At 45.1% G+C, this 22,982-nt stretch overlaps 2 protein-coding genes across 2 annotated transcripts; both read left to right on the forward strand.

Annotated features, from left to right (window-relative positions):
• Positions 1-8,357: 8,357 nt before the first annotated feature.
• fhl5 (four and a half LIM domains 5) lies at positions 8,358-11,069 on the forward strand (the record flags this gene model as incomplete). Its single annotated transcript, XM_079752332.1, has 5 exons — positions 8,358-8,519; positions 8,776-8,950; positions 9,679-9,848; positions 10,457-10,643; positions 10,918-11,069. The coding sequence occupies 5 exons, from the start codon at positions 8,358-8,360 to the stop codon at positions 11,067-11,069; spliced, it is 846 nt and encodes a 281-aa protein (XP_079608458.1).
• Positions 11,070-12,299: 1,230 nt separating this feature from the next.
• LOC307087362 (transforming growth factor-beta receptor-associated protein 1) lies at positions 12,300-19,629 on the forward strand. The gene is made up of 11 exons (XM_079752910.1): positions 12,300-13,221; positions 13,815-14,009; positions 14,556-14,710; positions 15,540-15,622; positions 15,845-16,210; positions 16,548-16,605; positions 16,688-16,828; positions 17,038-17,184; positions 17,296-17,452; positions 17,795-18,240; positions 18,719-19,629. Exons 1-11 carry the CDS (start codon positions 12,504-12,506, stop codon positions 18,857-18,859), a joined length of 2,607 nt encoding a protein of 868 aa, XP_079609036.1. The 5' UTR covers positions 12,300-12,503; the 3' UTR covers positions 18,860-19,629.
• Positions 19,630-22,982: the final 3,353 nt, after the last annotated feature.

Genomic DNA, 22,982 nt, shown 5'->3' on the forward strand with positions numbered 1-22,982 from the left:
TGCACTTGATTTCCGAACATATTTGCTGCTATTTTGTGGCATGCTTAATTGCTGTTATTATTATCGTGCAGTGCTTGATTGGATGTATGTACTCGTACAATCTGGTTAATGTTTATGTGTAAAAATGACACCATTTCATTTCCATCATGTGGTGCATACTGGGACTCTTAATCTGTGAGAGAACAGTGTTATATGAACATGTTAAAATATAGCATAACTATTTATTAAACGGAGGGCATGATAAGATAAGACCAGTCTTGTCCGTGATATTGACCCAGTCATTTATCAAGTCTTTACTGAGCCCCAACGTGGAAGTATAGTTCAATTGTGTCATCTCATGTGAAATGTACATACTGTGTAATTTTGAATCTATCAAAACAGTTGTCTCTTCCATAGACATTTTTTTTTTGCTGTTGAAAGACTGCATTTGCAGTGCGAAACCCAGGGGACAGAGGAATAATCGAAGATCTATTTAAAACACCCGATGGGGACACAGTCATGTAGGTCCACTGACTTGTGGGCATATCCCATGTAAGGAAAGTTTGGATGGTTTCCACATGGATGGTGGGAGGAAAGAATCCCTCCACAAAAGTTAGGGAGTAGGGTCTAAAGTATATGTTGTGTTATGGATCTGAGGTGAGAACAAAGACCGGTCAAAGAGTGCAAGTTAAACAACACAAATCAGGAATGTTTTGATTTTGCAGATCTTGGGGTTGCTTTGTTCAGCCTCTGTATCCTGATTAAAATATTGTCATGTTTTTATTATGAGTTCAGATTATGATGAGGGGACCAAGGGGGTGTGATCACGACAAGGCTGTTGTATCATGCAGCTGAAAGGCATCACGATTGGATCGTGATGAATGTGTAGAAGATGTGGAAGGTAGAATATACTGTATTGATGGTATTTGACTATCATGGTTAAACGTAATCACCATGCTTTCAGAAGTTGTCGAACATTCCGGCCCCTTCTATCGTCGCGCATTCCTAATAGCATTTCATGTTTTTTTCCTTGAAGTGAAGATTGTCAGTGAATTAATGACGTCATTCTGTATTCCTGTTTACATCCATGTTTACAGTCGAGCATGAGCGCCAACCAACTTGAGCTATCTTGAAGCTTGACAACACAGTCTCATATTGTACGCAGACACACACAACAAGGACCTTTTCAACCTTACCCAAAAACATCTAGTCTGCTTAACAATGCAACAATGAGCAAGCAACTCTCTAAGGCTGCAATATTCCTGCGAGAGCTGTCCGAAACCCTGTCATGAGTTCTTATGCAAGAAGAGCCACAATCAAAGGCTTCTCCATTAAAGTAGTCAAACTTTTTTCAGGTTCATGTGGCAGAAAATGTAACCTTAGTTTGTGAAGATTTGTTAGGGTCCAGAAGCATATATTTTAAGCAGATGGACCATTACTTGCTGAAAAACCAATAATACCGCTTCGGTTGAACCTGGGAATTGTAAGGCCACATTAGAAAGGTAGAAATACTAACAAGAAGACTGTAGCCATTTAAGGGAGAGCGAAAGAGAGAGAATGTCTCACCATATGGCCATGTGTGCTGGATGTACTACAGTGTGCATATACATCATAGGGATATACATCCATATGGATATAAATCAGTAGCTATATACAGTTCATGAATTAATGATGTGAAGAAGAACCTACATTTGCATTCATTCTTTACATAATGTGCTTTAGATTTACATATCGACCAGTAGGTTATTCAACGGTTATGCAACGATCAATTGGATATACAAGTGATATCACCTTATATTGAATAAAGCATTTATGATATTGATACGGTTATATTTTCTTCCATAGGTTATTTTCATTTGTATCAGTAGTATTTTGTCACTTTCCAAGGGACCATTAATGTAAATTAGGGGTGACTTGAAATATTTTTCTTATGTATAATGGATGAGGTTCAGAGCTTAATAACGAATCTTGTATATAAGACATGTCTAAAGGAAAGTAGCCCACTAACATAGGTCATTTCTGTACATTTAGCAGACTTGGAAACCTCCTACGGTGTTTCCATTGTAAAAAAAACTGTTAACAAATTGTTAATAAACTATGTGTTGTATATATTTCTAGTCGTAAAATCTCTTTCTAACACACAGGTGGCTGAATGTGTTTTCAATCTCCCCGGCCATCATTTAAGGATCTGGTGCTTTGAGAGGTTGTAATATATGGCAAAAGATAGAAAGGGGGGGAATTAGTGCTATACAGACTAAGGTTTTTTGTTCTAGAGATGGACATTCCTTCAAATTAGGCTATTTTACCGCAAAGGATTAGAGGCATTGGTTTTGGATTGGGTCACTATCCCTTTGCATGGCCTAACTGCAGAAGTCCTGCTGAAATGCAGCAAAAATATAGCACTTTTATCATCCGTGTTAACTGTGTGGCTCATTCTTCTTGTGTCTCAGACGGAGCTATTCCTGAATTCAAAAGTTGACCCTCCAGACATTGGCAATCCCAGAGTGTGTTATGATCATATTGTACAGTCCTTTTACATGTATGGAGTACAACGTTTATTGTTACTGTGATAACAGTGATTTAGCAAAGTAACAAGTTTTGTTTTCCCTTTCTAGTCTATTCTCTTCTGTTATTTTATTTTTGAAGACAAAGAAAGAAGTGGTGTCCTCTGTTCCTCTGATTACAGAGTATGCAAGTGTGTTTTGTTGCTAGATGGTCAGGGTCATATGATTGGTGATTTGAGCATACGATATTGGGTGTTATCAGTAGATTTGATGTTGTATGACCTGGCAGCTGTGCTGGTATAGCCTTAAAACACCTAATGTTTTATTTAACACAAAAAAACATCTTAAACAATGCCCACATTTGTCAGGTGACTGAATTAATGACTGAATTGATGAAGTACAATTCATTTTGCCGAATCATTGTATTTTGCAAATGTTGTGTTTTAACTCTAAATGTCTGATCGTGTCGAAGAAAAATAAATATATGATCAAATCTGCAAAAAAACTGAACAGATTAACAGTTATTTTCCTTTCACATCATACTGAGGCGTCTTCTTCTATATCTGGCTTGTTGGTTGTTCCCACTCTATTTCACACAACTCTACCTTTTAGCTACTTCTGAATAAATGATGTTAACAAAACACTGTTGGGAAAGAACATCCTCTCCGCACAGTTTAATGAAGACCTATGCTCTGACGAGGACTCGGTCGAATCAGGCTTTGTTAGTAGATGTCATATACTGCTGTGTGTAATTAGGATTCCTTTTCATCAATGGAATGCACTAGTGGATGCACTGTTGGTGGCTGTCTCTTTGTCCTTCTGTCTGTCTCTTTGCCTGTAAAACGTTCTCGCCTTGTGTGTGTCAACCCCAACACACACAAGGCAGCACACAAATATGTAAACTGATGTTTTCAAGTAATCCTCTGATGACAAACTGGGTTACTATTTACACTGCCGTACGTGCCATCACTAGCACTCAGGGCCTGGGTGCTGTGGGGCCAGGACAGACCCCTTCACCGCCATCGGTGGGGGGGGAATCCATCAATGATCCCTGTCCTCCACACGGTTGTAGCTTTATATATGAGCTCTCTTACTTTCGTTCTCCTTGTGTCGCTCCACTTGCAGCAGCTGTGGAGTGTATCCACAGTTGCTGCCCGCTGGATCCAACCGTTGCCCCAGTGCACTGAGCGGTATAAATAGTGAACCCCCCCCAAAGCTCTGCGATAAGTGATAGACGAGCGCCAGGCAAGTTTGTTTCGATGGATACGCCACCTCCACCCGGGGGCTGTTGTTGGTTACCCTGTCCCCTCGCCAGCACCCTGGCATTTGCAGTGGATCCCTCGTTGGCCGTGTTGGGGCGACCTGGAGGCCCACAGCACACTGGGGCCCTGGCTAGGGATGTGCATGCGCTGAGTGGAACGACGGTGTAAATAATACCCCGGTTTATCATCAGAGGATTACTGCTAAAGTTCAGGTGACATATTTGTACTTCGACCTGCGTGTTACGGGGATGGGGTGGGCTGGGGTTAGGAGAGGAGGAGGGCGGGGGGTGGGGGGGTATAGTGGGGTTAGAGAAAGACAGACAGACAGAGAGAAAGACAGATGGCAAGGCGGGATACTGCCGCTACATCCCATGTTCTTTCAATCTCTAGCAAGCGGTGTACAAAGGCCCAGAGAGACAGACAGACAGAGACAGGTCATCAAGTAATGCATTCCAAAGATGGAAAGGAATCTTGATGGCGGCATATACCAGCTACTAACGATATAACAATGGGATTATACATAGACACAGCGCAACTCATTACTGATTTACTGGATGAAATACCGAACTGTGTATATATATCTACCACTGTATACAAAACATAATTTTTTCATGTCACTGCTTTTGTAATGTAGGGCTTTAAAAATAGCAAACAAAATACAGCTAATTATTGCTGTTCGAATTCTATACCCCCTGAACCGTGGCAGACGGTTGACCAGCACACAAGATAAAATTCCCTGTCTGCCACTGCCACTTTTGGAAAGCATCCCAGAATGTGGGATCATTTCAGAGTAAGATGATGTATTTGTGGAGTGTGTGTATGTGAGGGGAAGCTGGGGAAAGTATCTGTGGTGTCAGAGCAGTCTCAGTCTTATAGTCGCACACAACTATGTTTAAACACAAACCTTTCCCAACCTTTCTGTGGAGCTGCAAAGCTACTGCTTTCCAACCTTGTGTTAGCCCTACCTATAGTTTGTTTTTGATGCATGCATGAGGAGGACAATGAGGCAGTGTAATGGAATTTCCCAGATTTTTGAATGTGTCACATCCTTCCTTCCTTCCTTGTGTGTATATATCTGTGTGTACATCTTAACCAAATGTTTATTCCGAGCAATACACAGCAGCCTGGCTTCCTCAGCAAGTGAGCACATGTCTGGCTCCCTGACAAGGTCTGGCCACCCCCCACTGCGACTGGACTAGGACTATAGGGCTTTTAGCGGTGGTGGTGGTGGTGATGGTGCTGCTGGTTGGCTATTATCTGGGCCCATCCGAGCACCTCCCTGAAGTGGTGTAAGGTTTTGCTAGATGACAGAGTTAGTGATTATGCCCCCCGCCCCCCTGTTTGGCTATCCTGTTCAGGTGTGAATGCCCGGCTAAGAGGGGCACTCCTCTCCACGGGACCGGGGGAGTGCAGAGTGCCTGTTCTGAGCTTTGGTTTGTGTCCTCTCATTAACCGCCAGGACCTTCACCTCCTCGCCGTCTCATCCCTCAATGGAGCCTACTTATCCTGTCATCGCCATGCCAACCAACCGTCAGCTCAATGGTGCGCGGGGGCTTTTGTGCGTGCGACGGTCGACACATGTATATGTCTGACCTTCCGATGTGTACCAGGCGATACCTCAGGCGGCTCTCGTCCCATACTAGTCGCAAAGCCTTTTCTGCTCTTTTGTCCATGCATGTGATTTGGAGGAAACAAAATGTTGACTGAGATGTCACTGTAAAGACTGGAGATGAATAAATTAATTAAATATAAGAGGTCACTTGAGTCCCGGTCAGAGAAAGGTCTATTTATCGGGCTTGACAGGCAGTGCAGGACGCCTGTTGGCAGCTGCCTACCGGTTGACCTCAGAGGATTATGCATGCAAAGGAATATGCAAGTCCAGCAGGCTTTTTTGTTACCCTGTAACACACAGGGCACAGTGTGGGCGGGGCATTTAACGATGAGACAACCACAGTCATTGACTCATTGAGTTCTATTATATGCAAACGATTAATGTAATTATATGGATATCATATTGTGTGTAGGAAGCAGTCAAAATCCAAAAAAACGTCAAACACACCCAACCACCCACACATGCACACGCACACACACACACACACACACACGCACACACACACACACACACACACACACACACACACACAAACACACTTATTAACAGATTCCTATTTGAGGACTTACTTTGATGTGCATTTCTCTATCCACTACCGTACATGGACAGTTCACGGGTCAGAGATTAACATGAATGTATTTTCATTTGCCAAACAAGATCTTGTGGCCCTTCTTGGTATTACACCAAGAGATGTCCGCACTGACCGGATCAATAAAGCTTAAGAGCTTTTGAATGTCCACTATCATATTTGACCTATTCGGGGGGGGGGGGGGGGGGTATTTAAGTGGATGGCTTTAGTCTGTGATGTGCAGCTGTCGTGGGAGAGTCAGGCAGCGACACAATACAATACTTATATAATGCTCATCCTGGCATAATGCTCACAATCCTTCCCTCTTGTAGAAATTGTGTTTTGGACCTGCATGTGATTTGTTGTGTAAAGCTGGTCTCTCCCGATGAGCTTTTCTACACCTTCATTCCTGGTTGGATGTTGTCAGCTTTAAAGAACACGATGTCAGTGATTGGTTCACACCCAGCCCCCGGGATGTGAACATTGGATGGTATATATATAACCCCTTTATTAGCATATCTACACAGACAGTTCCACATTCACACAGGATCTCTACCGAAAATTGATTGATACGGGTCCAAAACAATTATATGCACGATTGTGCTATGTTGATGTGGTTGGAAATATACCATATATGCTGACATCCACGAGACCCTTCCTTTAATAACATGCGTCTTTACGTTATTGCATCGCCAGAAGACATCAAGAGGCAGGGAGCCGAGGGGTGTGTGATGAAGACGAGAAGAGCTAGAAGAGCCTTCCAATCATAGCTCCTTCCGGCTCTGTCTCTATGTGTGAATTTGTGTGCACGTCCATGTGTGTGTTTGTGTGTGTGGGGGTGTTTTTGTGTGTTTGTTCATGTATGTATGAAGGATTAGGACACAGGGATCCACGGCTGGTAATTCTGCTGGGCTATTTTTACGAATGTCTGCCTCCTGATTGTCTTGCAAGCCGATACGGCCGTGTTCCCTGGGATGCCGCTGAAATTAGTTGGCCCTGAGCCAGATCATGATCAAGATTTGCATTTGTAAGAAAATAAGTGGGCAATGGACCATTCTTTGTACGGTGCAGTGGGTTTGTCTGTGTGTGTATGTGTGTGTGTGTGTGTGTGTGTGTGTGTGTGTGGGTGTGTGTGTGTGTATGGGGATGGGGAGTGTCATACATACATATACTTCTCGTTTTATTTGTCACCAGTAATACTGTCTGCTAAACATTTGTTTCAACAGAAATATATTTCACTCAAGATATGCCAAAAACTAAAATGTATCAACTTTGAAAGAGAAATCTTGCCCAGATTTTAAAACTTTTCAAGAACAAAATTGGCATAATTTCCTCCCACTCATTTATACGCTTTTCTTATGTGGTAATTTCACTGACATCTGCAGAGCTAAAAAACATACTCATGTGAAAACATGAACGATGGTATTGTCAATGTGTCAAGCCCTTGAGTGGTGTGCCAACGTAGTTGCATGCACTCTTTGAATCCTAATAAGCCAATGACATGGCTCTCCACCAGCCATCTTCATCAATCTGGTTGGTGTACGCATTGGCTCACAGTTGAGTCTCAAATTTGAATTTATTTTTAATAAACTTTACTGCCTAGAGACTAAATTACTCAATGTTGAGAATCAGCACGTTAATTTATATTTTCGATTATTATACATATTTTTGATATGTGATAAGGAAATCGTGATTGGATTTTAGTGATAATCCAATAATGATTAGGATCATGCTTTATTTTCTCATAAAGAAACACACACACACACACACCCAACATCCTGCCAGAACACTGATTCAATCAATACAAACGCAGTAGCGACCAGTCACTCCCATAAAAGGTCCAGAATGGCTTGCATGCATGTCCAGTCTCCCCAGAGAGTCAAGGCTAATAAGAGGTAGAGTATTTATAGAGGATACCCCCGCCCATGAATTCATCCCCATAATCCTACTGCCCTAGCCCCTCTCTCTTCCCCACCCCTGTGGCTGTGTCTGTCCCAGGGTCTCCAGCCGGTCACCCACCGCCTCCAGTCCTCTCATCCTTGACTGAACATCACCTCGGAGGTAAGGGCTCCTCCTTCCATTACTCCATCACAGCACCCCTCTGCAGTAATTCTCATGCTTTTAAAGAGAAAAGTGAGGAAAGACTGCGTTGTGAACTTTTGACTGCTGTAACGTCAAAGCAGGTTCGGTGTGTCTGTGTGTGTGTGTGTGTGTGTGTGTGTGTGTGTGTGTGTGTGTGTGTGTGTGTGTGTGTGTGTGTGTGTGTGTGTGGCGGGGGATGAGGGTGGTAAAGGGGGGGGGGGGGGGGGAATGGGGGGCGGTTGCTTGAATGCTGATTGCAGAGAAGGGGGGTGCTATTACAAGGCTTTTAACCATTCCTGTGATTTTTCCTCACCGTTTTCGAAGCAAGCAGCTGAGAGAGAAGAGGCGACATGTCAGCCGCCGAGCGCTTTGACTGCCATTACTGCAAAGACTCCCTGCTGGGGAACAAGTATGTGATGAAGGAGGACACACAGTACTGCACTAAGTGCTATGAGAGCCTGTTCTCCAACTGCTGTGCCGAATGCACGTCGCCGATTGGATGCAACAGCAAAGTAAAGAGCTATGATTTCCATGCTTTCAGTGAACAGACAAATAAATTGCCCAAGAGTGCTGAAAAAGAGCTAAAGTACTGGTTTTGTGTCGCCTGGTAGCCCCCAGGTCATCATAGTGCACACCTTATCCCCTTACTCCATCCTCATCATCACTATCCGTACCATCCGAGGTCATGCTGAGATGTTGTCCAACAGCTTATCCATCTCTACACCAACCACCGCTAAAAGTGCACGATACCTGCTCTGACACTGACAGGACCTCTCCTACAAAGACCGCCACTGGCATGAGCAGTGCTTCAAGTGTGAGAAGTGCAGCCGCTCTCTGGTGGAAAAGGCCTTCGCTGCAAAGGACAACCAGCTCCTGTGTACCGAATGCTACTCCCATGAGTACTCCTCCAAGTGCACCACCTGCAAGAAGACCATCATGCCAGGTATGGAGTGTGGGGGTCGGTGTATGCATTGTGATGGTGGCAATAATGGTGGTGATGATGGTGATGATGAACAAGATAATGATGGAATGAGGATAACTGGGGAATGTGTTGTTGTCGGTGATGATGACGAGATGTATGACAAGGCTGAGAATGATGGTGATGATGAGGAGAAGACAAGAATGTGGAAGATGAGGATGAAGATTATAATGAGGTTAAGAAGATGATGAAGGTGAGAAGATGAGGGCAATGAAGAGATGTAAAAGGAAGACATTGAAGACCGGACAAATGTTGAAAACTTGCTTTACTCTGTAAACGTCACTTTACAGAAGCAATGATAGCGGTTACATTGACAGCAGCCATGCAACCAAGCTACTCTTTCAGCCACCATGTTAACACATAATAAACTATACTCGTGTAAAGCAGCATAGTCAACACAAGGGAAGGGAATGTCCCCAGGGATCAATTAACGTAGTGCTTTTACGTCCTTCCTGAGCTTCCAAAACAGGTACTTCAAAGAATAATGAGGCAGACCTACGTCATCCTTTCATTCGTTCATCCAGCCACAGCTTGCACAGACTTAGCAACATTATTCTCAGCACCTCGACAGCAGCAAGTGTGTGTGTGTGTGTGTGTGTGTGTGTGGGGGGGGTCTGTCTCTAAAGCGTGTCTTTCATCCAGGGGCCGCATGCTGACTAAAGGTTTCTTTTTTTCGTTTACTCGTCCGCCAGGTTCTCGCAAAATGGAGTACAAGGGGAGCAGCTGGCATGAGACCTGCTTTCAGTGCAACCGGTGCCGGCAGCCAATAGGAACCAAGCCCTTCATCCCCAAAGACACCGGTTACTTCTGTGTGCCCTGCTTTGAGAAGCAGTTTGCCTACCAGTGCTGCGCTTGTAAGAAAGTAAGAAAGGAAATCCGGCCCCGGCAGTTTTTTTGGTTTGTCAGTTTGTTTTTCCCTTTTTTTCATCTTGTGTTTATAGTTGCAGACATTCCCTCGTAGTCTGAGCTTAGTCACAGACTACGCTACAACATTTAAGATGTGGACAGAAGTGAATTGATGTGTCTTTTACGTGTGGATTAGTGTAGCGTGCACGTTTGTGTGTGTGTGTGTGTGTGTGTGTCTGTGAGAGTGTGTGTATGTGTGCATGTGAGTGGGTGTGTGTGGATTTAGTTGTGTGTGCACCATGTGCATTTATGCATGTGTGTTCATGAAGTGTTGTCGACAAATCTGACTTTGTTTGTGAGTGTATGTTATGGGTGTGTGTGTGCGTGTGCGTTTTGTGTGTGTGTGTGTGAGTGTGTGTATTGTGCAAATGGTGTGCAGGCAAAAGTGGTTGGGTAACTTAATACACGCATATATATCCTGCACACATTCACATTGTGAATGAGGTGGGCCGCAATGTGTTTGCGTTTGTGTCGTAGTGCGGGTAATTGTGCGTGTTTGTGGGGGCAACCATACCTCTGCGCGTGTATACAGTGTATGCAGTGTGTATCCCTGCCCTCCTCCAGGCCATCACCGTAGGCGGGGTGACCTACCAGGAGAAGCCCTGGCACCGGGACTGTTTCCTGTGCATCGGCTGCAAGAAGCCCCTGTCTGGGAAGCGCTTCACCTCCCGGGAGAACTTCCCCTACTGCCTGGACTGCTTCAACAACCTCTTCGCCAAGAAGTGTGTGGGCTGCACCAAGCCCATCACCAGTGAGTCACCAACACCTCCCAGGGAAACTCTTGTTATGTGGCATTTTTTAATTGTGTGCAAATCTCTGACAAAAAGAACCAAATCTCTGACAAATGTGTGTGTTTGTGTGTGTGTGTGTCTGTGTGTTTGCGTCTGTGTGTGTGTGTGTGTGTGTGTGTGTGTGTGTGTGTGTGTGTGTGTGTGTGTGTGTGTGTGTGTGTGCATGTGTGTGTGTGTCTGTGTGTTTGCGTCTGTGTGTGTGTGTGCCGGTACATGCGTCTCCTCCTCCTGCAGGTCTGGCAGGGGCCAAGTACATCTCCTTCGAGGAACGCCAGTGGCACAGCGAGTGTTTCGCGTGCACGCTGTGCTCCGTGTCTCTGGTGGGGCGGGGCTTCCACACCCAGCGAGACAACATCCTGTGTGCGGACTGCGGCAGAGAGAAGTGACCTCATTGACAGGAAGAGGAAAGGGGGTGTTGCGTTCTTGATCAGATCACTGATCAGGATCAGAAAAAGAAACCCTTCTGTGTTTGTGTCTCTTTTGTGTATTTTCCCCAAAGTAGTCAAGCTCTGATTGTGATCGTTAGAGGAAAACACATTTGATTGTTAGGATAGGCCCGTTATCGCAGTTGTGCACATGCCTACTCGTACGTCTCAAGTTATTAGTAGAAAGCTTTTCCAAAGTGCGGAGGGAGAGAAGCTGATGTAGTCTTCCAGCCCGAGATGAAATATAAACCCCTGGGTCTCGATACACAGCCACTTCATGGATAATAGTGAGGTGCTCAAATTGATTTCTTCCTCCTCTTACGCTTGTAGCATAAACAAGCACACCCTTCATCCCCTTGCCTTGGGAAGGTCTGAAATGCGTTTCTCTTTATCGAAGCAATCTCTATTCAAGACCGCACCACATTTATTAGTTAGATAAAGGAGCCGATTTCAATTATCGCAGGAATTGAAATGGAGTTTTCTGTATGCCTCTGTCTTTTAATCAATAAAATGCACACAGTAAGGTCACAGCTAATTGACTTCAATATCGATATGAACATGTTTCTATAAGTATCCTATGTAGGAGTGATAGGAACGCTGTATTGGGCCCTATAGATTATTATTATTATACAGTGCAATAAAGAAAAAAGCTTTTCCTTTAGTTAGGGTTAGTTAAAGGGCATTGCCCCTGGCGGTTAAAATTAATTTGCAGAACCATAATTAAGTGTATTAAATGTATCGGTACACAAGGGTTTGATGTTTTTCTCCCCAGACTGTTTTTATTTACCCTTTAGAAAATCAATTGAAAAGTGATTTAAAAAAAGCACTCCTCTGCTGTGTGTTGTCTGGTGGTGTTTTATTAAAAAACATAAAAATAGCTGTGCAACATCTTCAAAACACATTTCGATTTAGACTCTGGATGATGATAGCATCGAGGCTAACGCTAGCCCAAATGAATTGTGAATTGTCAAATCGGGAATTTGTGTGAACCCTTCAGCCAGAGTTTTTTTATATCCTTGTAAAGAAATCTGCCACACTCTTGGATGAGTTGTGCAACTGTCCTTGAAGGCTGGGCTTAGAGGCTCAAAACGCTGACCCACACACTTCCTCCCCGGGTCGGTCACATGGGCAGGTCCAACTAACTGAACATTTAATAAACAGACACTTACTGACATTGAGGAAGAACACTTGGACAGCAATACCAAGGTACAGCTGTGTTTATTCACGTTTCCTTTGTAGAGGTAGTAGAAACTTAGTTTTGTGATTGATCACTGCCTGGGCCACCATTTACAAGGCTATTAAGCTGCATTTATTTTTTATTGCGTAGAGTAATCAAAAATGTAGGACCTTTTTTTAAGCTTCAGAGGATTTAATCAGCAACCATACTTATTCACAATGGCTGCAATAGCTTTCACGCAAACCCATGTCTATACTAAACAAGCCGGCCCAAAAGACAAGGATAAATACTGCATCCAGTGCCTCGAGTGCTCCGACCGCAACATTTACGTGGGGACCAGAGACTCAACGGTCCAGTATCTCACCCTCGACCAGACCCAGACCCAGGCCAAGGCCCAGGCCCAGGCCCGGGAATGCAGGACGAGGAAGCTCGGCCCCAGCAGCCCCATCCAACAGCTGCGGGCCGTGCCGCTCTTCAGCCACCTCCTGGTTCTGTGGGAGCAGTGCGTCGCGGCTCTCAACATGTTCTCGTTGGAGCCCATCCCCGGCCTGAAGGCCATCCAGCACAGCTCCTGCATGGAGGTCTGCGGCCGCAGCTCCACCTCTTCCTCCTCGACCCCACAGGCCCCCTGCCACCGCGAGGGAGACAGCGTGGAGTTGATCACCGCCTCTAGCAGGAGGAAGTCGGTGCGGATCCACGCGGTGTGGGTGGACCGCTGGGAGGTCCTGCGGGAGGTGTCGCTGCCCCAGGACCCGGTGTCCCTGGCGGTGGACGGATCCTGTGTCTGCATAGCCACCGTCGACCGGTACCACCTCGTCAACTACCACGCTGGGAGCATGTTGGAGCTGTTCCCCCACGACCGCAGCAGGCACCAGGGGGCCATGGTGGTCCCCACGGGGGGAGGCGAGTTCCTGCTCAACGCCCCTGGATCCTTAGGTACAATTTGTTTTTCAGAAACTCAAAAAAGATTTCCAACCATTTTTTCCCCTTCCCTATTCCACTTAAAGGTGAAATATTATACCACCAGGTGTGAGTGTGATTAGCCGTTACAAGCCGTTTGGAAAATCTGCCTCTTCAGACAACACAAGTTGGCGCGTCCACCTAGATGTATGACGGGTAGATGAGCAACCTGGGTAGACTGGTAGGTTTATCTATCTAGCACACATCTAGGTGGACACGCCCTGTTGTGATGTCAGAAGAGGCAGATTGCTTTACTTTTTAACTTTACGAAGCACTATGTAGGTTTAATAACAGTCGTGAGGCTGTAAAGGAACAATGTCGATTTTCAAGAGGGTCAAGAGGCCCGCAAACAAAATGTCCGATTTTTTAGGTAACACAGTAAAAATGAGCACACCCTCCTGCTTCACATTCAAAGCGGCGACCAGTGAAATGTATTCGGCCAGGGGGAAAGCAGTTCATTGAGCCTGGCTCTAGCATACAGCAGCATCCTTCCAACCCACCTGCGGATCAGCTTAGTATGAAAGCATCCTTCTCCATTTAGTTTCTGTTCTCCCTTCCACGCCCCCCAGGCATGTTTGTGATGAGCACGGGGACTTGCCAGCGCCCTCCCCTGCCGTGGCCCCGGGAGGTGCTGGCAGCTGCCGTCTGCTACCCCTACGTCCTGGCGCTGCAGCCCCGAGGACTGTCTGTCTACAGCCTGCTGGATCACACGCTCAAACAGACGGTGGCTCTGGACGGGGCCCGGGGCCCGGTGCCGGGGCCAGGTACACACACACGCTCCGCGCATGGATCCAAGGCTGCTAACACTACTAATCCCCTGGTGGGGGGTCACATGTCACCATCCCGCCTCCCTGGTGGATCTGGGAAACACGAACACAGTACATAATCGAATGCATTATGCCGTTGATGGGTCTGTGTTGGTTTACTGGTTAGTGTCTTAATACTCAGGGTCCACAGTTGTTTGTCAAAGCTAAAAGAGAGCCTTGGTTTAAGTGTTTTATGATCAAATGCGCAGTAGAACATTTTGCATTTTGTAGTTCTTATGACAAGACCAGGTTAATTGAGCAACATCTAAAACACACAGTGATAATTGTGATAATAAGTGATAAAGAATACAAAATAGTTAAACAAGCAAATGGAAGATACAATTATGAGATGCATAAAGTTGCGCAGGTAGAAAGAAAAACCTCCCGTTTGAAAAGTGGAAAAATTAGCCTTCATTTAGTGATCGACTCTTTCTGTCTTCGTCTCCCCTGAGATGATTATTTCCATCAGTAAACCCTCTCTCTCCCTCCATGTGTGGGGCTCAGAGGGCGTGCTGGTTTTCACGGACAGGCAGATCTGGGCTCTGTCTCTGGTGCCGTTACAGGAGCAGGTCCAGGCTCTGGTGATCTGCCAGAGCCTGGACGAGGCCTTGTTCCTGCTGGACGGGGTTCAAAGCCATCTCCCACAACACTCCTACCAGGTGAAACACAGTCCAACATGCATATAATTTTTTGACTGAGTTTCAAGCGACAGTCAGACCAAAACGACTGAACAGTGAAATGGTATTCACTGTGTGGGCAAAACGGAATCCAGATCCAACAGATGGCCGGCAGAGGAAGGAATGATGAAAAATGTAAATCTGAGACTCTATGTAATGAAAAAAGATGTTACACTATCGCAGTCGGGCGGATGGAGGGATAATACACTATGTCATTTCATTTACACTTCTCAGAAAGACTAAAACATATTTCCCCACGCGGTTTTAAATTCACCAGCGTATTAACTATGCAAACATAAGTCCACGGAGCTTTGGCGTGCATACTAGGTACGCCATTCAAAGAGCAGCAGGAGTGGTACTACAATGTAAGAATTTAATATTCCATTACTGCACGACAGATTAATCCGCCCCACTAGAGGACTATACGCTCTGGCGAGTTCGGGACAGTAGGTGTGTCTTGGCCGGATCAGAGAGGCTGAGAGTGCACCAGATGGTGGCTAAGATTCGGTGTAATCTCCCTGATATCTCAGGTTACAGGTCAGATGTTGAGGCAGAAAGCCGCTCGACTTTAATACCCAAACATGCGCATTATTTATGCTCTGGGTGCGAGTGAGGGGGGGGAGGGGTGGAGAGCCTTGCCTGGCACGATTGGTTATTCATAGTTTGATGACAGGCTGCATCAGGCTCCTATTACGCCCTCGTCGTTGAATCAAGGGGAAATAAACATGCAATGAAATGAGAAGGAGGAGGAATGTGCTTTGCTTAATGTGATCTGCGTGGTGAATGTGTGCGTTCGTCCTCACCTCTGCAGGAGCTGCATAAGGACATCTCCTATCTGGCGGGCATGCATCAGTTTAACCAGGGGGCCTTCGATGCAGCCAAGGAGCTGTTCATGTGAGGCAGAAACACACAACGTAGTGCAGGCATCATGAAAACATTACCCATAAGCATATGACTCTAAACTCTGTATAAAAGTATGATTTGTGGGGATTTAGTCAGGCAGTAAGATTTAACTGTTTAATAACGTTAACATTCATTGTGCCCTCTTAAGTTGTTGCTCAGCTTGTGATCTGGTGACTCATACCACAAACACATGCTTTGATTTCCGTTGTAAAGAGCTGGTGACCTGGACCCCAGAGAGATAATCAGCCTGTACCCTGACATGAGGCCCTGCCTGGGGGATGAAGGTTTCGTCTCCCGGCGCGGGGAAACAACGGTGGGTCAGGAGGTAACAGATCTGGCACGCCTGCAGCGAGAAGACGCCGCCACTTACCGGCTCTGCCTGGACTTCCTGGCCGACTACCTGGCCGTTGTCAGGGCGACGGGACGGGGAGGCCCCAGGGAGGCGGTTGATTGCGCGCTCCTGAGGGTCTACACGGAGCAGGGCGCTCCTGGGGAAGGGGGGGCGCTGAGGCAGCTCGTGGCCTCGCCCAACGCCTGCAGGCTGGATCGCTGCGTCTCGGTTCTGGAGCACTACAACAGGTTTGGACAACAGAGTATTTATTCTGTATTGTGTGTGTGTGTGTGTGTGTGTGTGTGTGTGTGTGTGTGTGTGTGTGTGTGTGTGTGTGTGTGTGTGTGAGAGAGCGTGTGTGTGTGTGTGTGTGTGTATGAGGTCATCATGGACTACTACTGCAGAAAATCTCGACAGATTTGAGGATGCAGCTGCAGGCCTATGAAATGAGATCTGTCTTTTTTTTGATCAGCTGTAGACTGTAATTCTGTAATGTTTGTGCATATATATTTTGCTGTTATTTGCTCAAATGATATAAAACGATTATTTACTCTAACATATATAATGCAATTTATTTTTTGTTAGATATTTTGTACTAGGTATGCTCTACCAAAGCCATGGCAACCATGTTAAAGCAATCAAGGTAGGAATTGTTTTTTTCTCTAAATATACCAAAGAAGTTGAAACGTATTCTCTCATTGAAAGTCGTGCAATTGTTTTACCAGACGTGGGTGAAAATCGCAGATGGCCACTTTGAGGACCCCTCCTGCCCAGACGTTTATGAGCACATAGTGTCCACTCTCACCACGCAGGATATTGATGTGGTGTGGATGTTCGCAGAGTGGGCTCTTCAAAAGAATCAAGAGGTGCCTGGCTGCATAGTTCTCACACCGCCAACAGAGGGCGCAGTTGTTCAAAAATAAAAAAATCCCAGCGTTCCAAGTTACCAAATAAACCTTCTCAGTTGATACAATGCAATATAAGCCCTCAACAAAAAATAAATCACATACGATTCAAGTTGTGCCTCTTGACATCTGCCATCAATGTACTTAAACTTCAATATTTTTTTGAAAAGGTGGGAGTCCAAATCTTCACCAAACATCAACAGGAGAATAACGATCAAAACACATTTGGGGCAGAAGAAATCCTCAAGTTTTTGAAAAACTACCCACAGGCCTCTCTGTTTTATCTTGAGTTCTTGATAAACAAGGAGAAATCAGAGGTAGGAGTCAGCCACGCATCACACTGAGGACCGAAACACCACATGAAATGAAATGATATAAAAACAGCAACAACACTTTTGGTATGTAAACATTGTAATGTCTGTCCTCAGACGGAGGGCTATCACACTGATCTGGCGCTGGCGTACATCACCCAGACCCTGCAGGCCTTCTCAGGGCAGGATGAACCACCGGAGGCAGGGGAGACGCGGGGGAAACTACAGGAGCTGCTCTGGAGCTCCACGTCCTACGATGTCCCAGCCATACATCGTATGTGGACACGCTGTGCCATCATACTCAATATCCTGGCAATATTCTAGAGCAGTGAGAGTAGAAATGAGTCAAGAGGATTAGACCGATGGTTTTATGCTTATAGTGAGGGCGAGATAGTGTTGTGGGCATACAGTGTTCTACTGTAGGCCTAAAGTAGACCTACTGGACTCTATCCCACACAATGTCCGCACTCTACTTATAGGCATCCTTGGGTAAGATGCCCAAGGATGCCCTACCTGCTCTAACCCCTACCTGCTCCTAAAATTACCTGGATGGTCTTCAATAAAATGAATGAATTGTAAATGAATGGTAGTCGCACCTATCTTTTTCTCACGACAGAGCGCATCATGGCCACTGGGCTGCACGTGGAGAGAGCCATCGTGCTGGGCAGGTCGGGTGACCACACCCAGGCCCTCAGAGTGCTCGTTCACGAGGGCCGCGAGCCCCACGCCGCTCAGGCTTACTGCCACAGGGCCGCCCAGGAGCGGAGCCATGTGAGTGGGCCGGGAGATGCAGCGGGCCTGAGGCAGACCCTGCTCCTCACCCTGCTCACCACGTACCTGTGCTCGGACACCCTCGCCAGCGAGGCCTTGGAGCTCCTGGGGGACGAAGCTCTGCGCTTCCCCCCGGGCAGGGTGCTCGAGCTGCTGCCCGGGGCCTGGTCCGTGGGGCTGGTGTGCCGCTACCTGGTGGGGTCGCTCCGGGAGACCCTGCACCGGAGGAGGATGGGCGCGCTGCAGAGAGCCCTGGCCCATGCTGAGTACCTGAGACACAAGGTCCTGTGGGTGAGGCCCTTCCCTTGTTGTCAAAGCCTTACTACCACTGCTGCGTGCTTAGCAGTACATGCTGTTTCTGATGCTAATTAAAGCTGCATTATTCCACGGCACCTTTGCTCACTATATTATGTCTATAAATGTTAAGTTAACCAAAATCCATGTGTAATTGGGTAAGATAATGCAGTGTTTAGGGTTCCCGACTCCAAGCTTAAAAGAACTGGGTTTGATCCCCAATGTCCGCAGCCTAACCTGTAAGTCTCCTATCAAGCAAGATGCCTAACACCCACCTATTATCGATAATTGATTATTGATAAAAGCATCTGCAAATGAATTAATAGTAAAATAGTCCATCTTTTTATGTTACTATAAAACCCATCCACCCATAAAAGTAATGGCTGCAGTGAAGGTGAAAGTACATAGTGCAGCTTTAATGTATAGCTGTAAACGAATAGTATTCATGTATTCACTCTCACTGTCTCCCACCCAGACACAGGCCTCTAAAACCATGGTGAGGGTGCACAGGGGCCAGAAGTGTCAGGCCTGCCAGAAGGAACTGACCGAGGCCTTCATCCGTACCGTCGGGGGACAACTCCTGCACACGAGCTGTACTAACACCCAGAACCACTAAGACACAGAGGGGGTGTGTGTGGTTGTGTGGTTGTGTGTGTGTGTGTGTGTGTGTTTGTTTGTGTGTCTGCGTGTGCGTGTGTTGTGTTAATGATCATGTACAGATGAGGTCTGTGTGTGTTTCTGTAGACGTGCGCATGTGAGAGTGGGTAAATGTGACCATATACGTGTTGTGTGTGTGTGTGTGTGTGTGTGTGTGTGTGTGTGTGTGTGTGTGTGTGTGTGTCTGTGTGTTTGTGTGTCATCCCTTTCCCTTTCTAATCTTTCTATTGGGTAAGATAAGTACACAGAAATAAACCTTGATCAGAAGCGCAACATCCAGATACACAACAAGCAAGGCATTGATTCACGGACCGTCCACCAGATGTCTTCCTCAATTAGCTGCAGAAGTAAAGGGTTTCCACATCCAGCAGACAACCCAAAGAGCAAGCAATGCACTTTTTTAGGGCCGGCACGTCTGAGCCATTCCCTTGAAGAACTACAGACAGCAATAGCTATAAAGTGTCTCCTGAGTCACAGAATCAATGATCGGACGCTTTTTATAGGGAAACCACCTGTGGTCAACCTTATGACCGAGGAGAACTATTGACCACATGTGTGTTTGTGTGTGTGTGTGTGTGTGTGTGTGTGTGTGTGTGTGTGTGTGTGTGTGTGTGTGTGTGTGTGTGTGTGTGTGTATCCAACATATGTATGTACTATATATATTTATACACATACATACAGTCATATACATATATATACATGTGTATCCTATATTGTTTATATGTTGTATTTCAGTAACCAAATGTGTTATTATACATTCATGCCAAGAAAAATAAATCATAATTTCAGGTTTGAAAATAAATAAATTGTTAAAATCTAACATTAGGGCTTCATTTGGGTTGAATTTATTTCCGTCATGAACTAATTTTCACAAAGTATTAAATTACATGTTTGCGCATGAAGTCAGCAGTAATCTGAGGTTTTGATTTACTTTTAACTGACCAAATCTTCCCATGACTTTTGTGGACCTCGCTCAAATGGTAACACACGCTTGTCGATTTAAAAAGAAGTGAAAAAAAACAGTATGGAAATGTAGTTGTAAATATAGTTAAACACATATCATTATGGTATATGGAAGAACACAGTGTTAGAACACATTAGTTTATTTTCGGTTGCAATTTAGTGATTAAGGCTGACCATATAAGAACAACAAATGATGTTGGCTGATGATGGATGTTGGGGCAAGACTAAAGGGAAAGCCTTAGGGAGCTTTGGTTGCTCGTAGTCTGGATATGAAGTGGATTACTTCTACTGTTACTAGTCTGGATATAAAGTGGATTACATCTACTATGACTAGTCTGGATATAATGTGGATTACTTCTACTATGACTAGACCGGATATAAAGTGGTAGTGGATTTCATCTACTGTGACTAGTTAGATATACAGCAGATTAAATCTACTGTGACTTGCAATGAACTGAAGTGCTGAATAGATTAAGTACATTAAATCTACTCAAATAGATATGAAGTGGATTTACTGTGGCTGGAGATATGCAGTGGATTTAATCTACTTTTGCTGTAGTATAGATATGTAGTGGATTATATTTACTGTGATTACTAACGTTACTACAGTGTATGAGTCTAAAACATCTATTATAGTCTATTATAGTCCTCAACAAAGATATGGTACACCTTTGCACCTTCCTGCCACTGAATTACTCCAACTCTTCCTTTCCACTATCTTTCTCTTCTCTCATTCTTTATTCCCTAAGGCCAATGCAATTGGGATCATTGTTTGACCATTTTTACAAAGAAAAGTCTGCTCACTCTGTTTATGTTAAAAAATCACAAATCAACACTAAAATGCAAAGAGTCAAGGGTATGTCAAAGTAAATTGTCCATGATAAGGTCTCGGAAAAGCACTACAAGGACATGGCCTTAATCTCAGGTGTTCTCTGCGAGGACGTCCTGAAGTCTCATCTTCCTGAGCAATGAACTGAGCCGGCCTGCTCCGGGGCTTTTATCGACAGGGTGAGAGGGCTAGGCCCGCCGTGATTGGCCAAGGGCAGGGCCGTGTCTGATGATCCGTTGACCGTTGTGGGGGGTGGGGCCTACCCTCGCCCTCGGACATCCTCTGGGAACGCCGATGTTGTTGTTCAACAACCTCGTGGTCAGTTGGCCTCAAATATGTTTTTCTCATCTTTCATGTTGACCAACTCCCCAAATGCAGCCGAAAGGTAAACATGAAAAAAAAACAGAAATGCACAGATGTTCTAGATGTATCCAATTTAAGACATTTATAAATTATAAATGTATCATCTGTATGATGTTAAAAACTTGTGTTTAAATAAGTAATGTGATGTACACATGTTACTATGTGTACATAGGACAGCGAGAAATGCAAGGTTGGGGTTGGGGGCATTAAAAACAGATTTCTTGCTCTTGTATGTCTTATCAGGGTTTGTCTTTCAGGTTTGTTCGCAATCTCAGGTCGTCTGTGTCGTCTACCTGCCTGCGCACGGAACACACATCCAAGCAGTTCTGGCTCCCGGCTCTCTAATAGGCTATTTGCCCAGATGGTCCATTCTTCACATGGAAGGAATGGCTTCCTTGGATGTGAAATATGCTACAGTTATGAAGCAAAGCATGCTGACTATCCAGACATTGGTCTCCCAAGATAAATACACACAAACACCACCACCACCGCCACCGAAGACCCAGTTGGAAGATGGCAAAACAAGAACATTTTCTTCTTGTGCTTTTCTAAAAAGACATTCTAGTCTGAGTTGCAGCTTGTGTTTACCTGTGTCTCCTACTTTGGGAGGACTGCAAGGAAACACAAGTTATATTTCTAGATGCTGTTGTGGCTTAGTGATGCGTTACTTAGCGATGCCTTGGTTTCCATATGTCTGTTCTTCAAGGACATACACGGCTGTAAGAGATTGAACGTCTTGCAGACGAGTTACCAAATTAAGACAATTGAGTCCAGTCCAACAAACATAGTCATGTTGGGGACTTTCATGTCCTTTTGAGATTGTTAGTTTCCCAGAAAAACCAACGTGTAACGTGCCTAGTAACAGGTAGTTCCATAAATATAATGAATACACAATGCTTCTGTTTTGCATTCTGGACCTTTATAGACCCGGCCACAAATTACTGATTCCTGCCGCTTATGACAGATTTTTCAGTCTCTCCGCGGTCTCTGGGAGAATCTTAATTTGCATCCCTTTTGGTAGCAATAATGGTAAGGTAGCAGAAAAACCTAAATGCTTGAACCTTCTTTCATTCCCCCCCCCCCCCTTATTTTTTCTTTTCCACGGTTCAAACTAATGCCGTAGCTTTAAGTAAGTTGGTGGGGGAGAAAAAAGTTGAAGACGATGATCAAAACATATCTATTTTTTAACTCCCCCCAATGCAGAGGTATCATTTTCATGGCGTTTCTCTACCTTTGGTTTTGGCAGAGGGCCAGGAAGGGAGAAATGTGCCGGGTGGCCAAGATGGAAACATATAGGGGAGAGGCGGCGACCACAGACACCCGCCAAACCCCTTTCCATGTCCAAATAGACCAGAGAGCTATTTCCATGTCCACACGACATGGGGAAAATTGAAAGCAATGGCTTATGGGTAACAAACTCCTATTATCGGCCTAGAAAATATCCAGCAGATCTTTTGACCCTATTATGTCTATGTAAAGTAATGCAGTTCATGTTCTGCTAAATGGACCAAATTGTCATTCCTTTTGGTTCATGAGTTGAATGAAGTAGCTTATGATATTATTATCAGTGTACTCACACGCTAAGGGTTTTAAGGCCCGGCATATTCTCCTTAGTTGAACTCAACTCAATGACTTGTACCTGTCAGGCGTACAGAGATACTCCAGTGTTTTCCCAACCAGAACTAAATGTATTCCCCAGCTAATTACACAGCATTAGTCTAATCAAGTTCTGTGTACACACACATTAATAACAACTATTTAAGGAGGAGAGTGCGTGGTCGTTTACGGAGAGCACTGTGAAAATTTTTGGCAGTTGCTCATGTTTTTCGCAGTTGGAATCGACTATGATTATGTTAAGCGGCTACACCTCGCTTTCGTCTAATGAGGAGAGGCGGAGAGCTTTGAGGTCATTTTTATGATTGTTTCT

This window comes from Pollachius pollachius (assembly GCF_949987615.1).
Source record: "Pollachius pollachius genome assembly, chromosome: 15".
Taxonomy (NCBI): domain Eukaryota; kingdom Metazoa; phylum Chordata; class Actinopteri; order Gadiformes; family Gadidae; genus Pollachius; species Pollachius pollachius.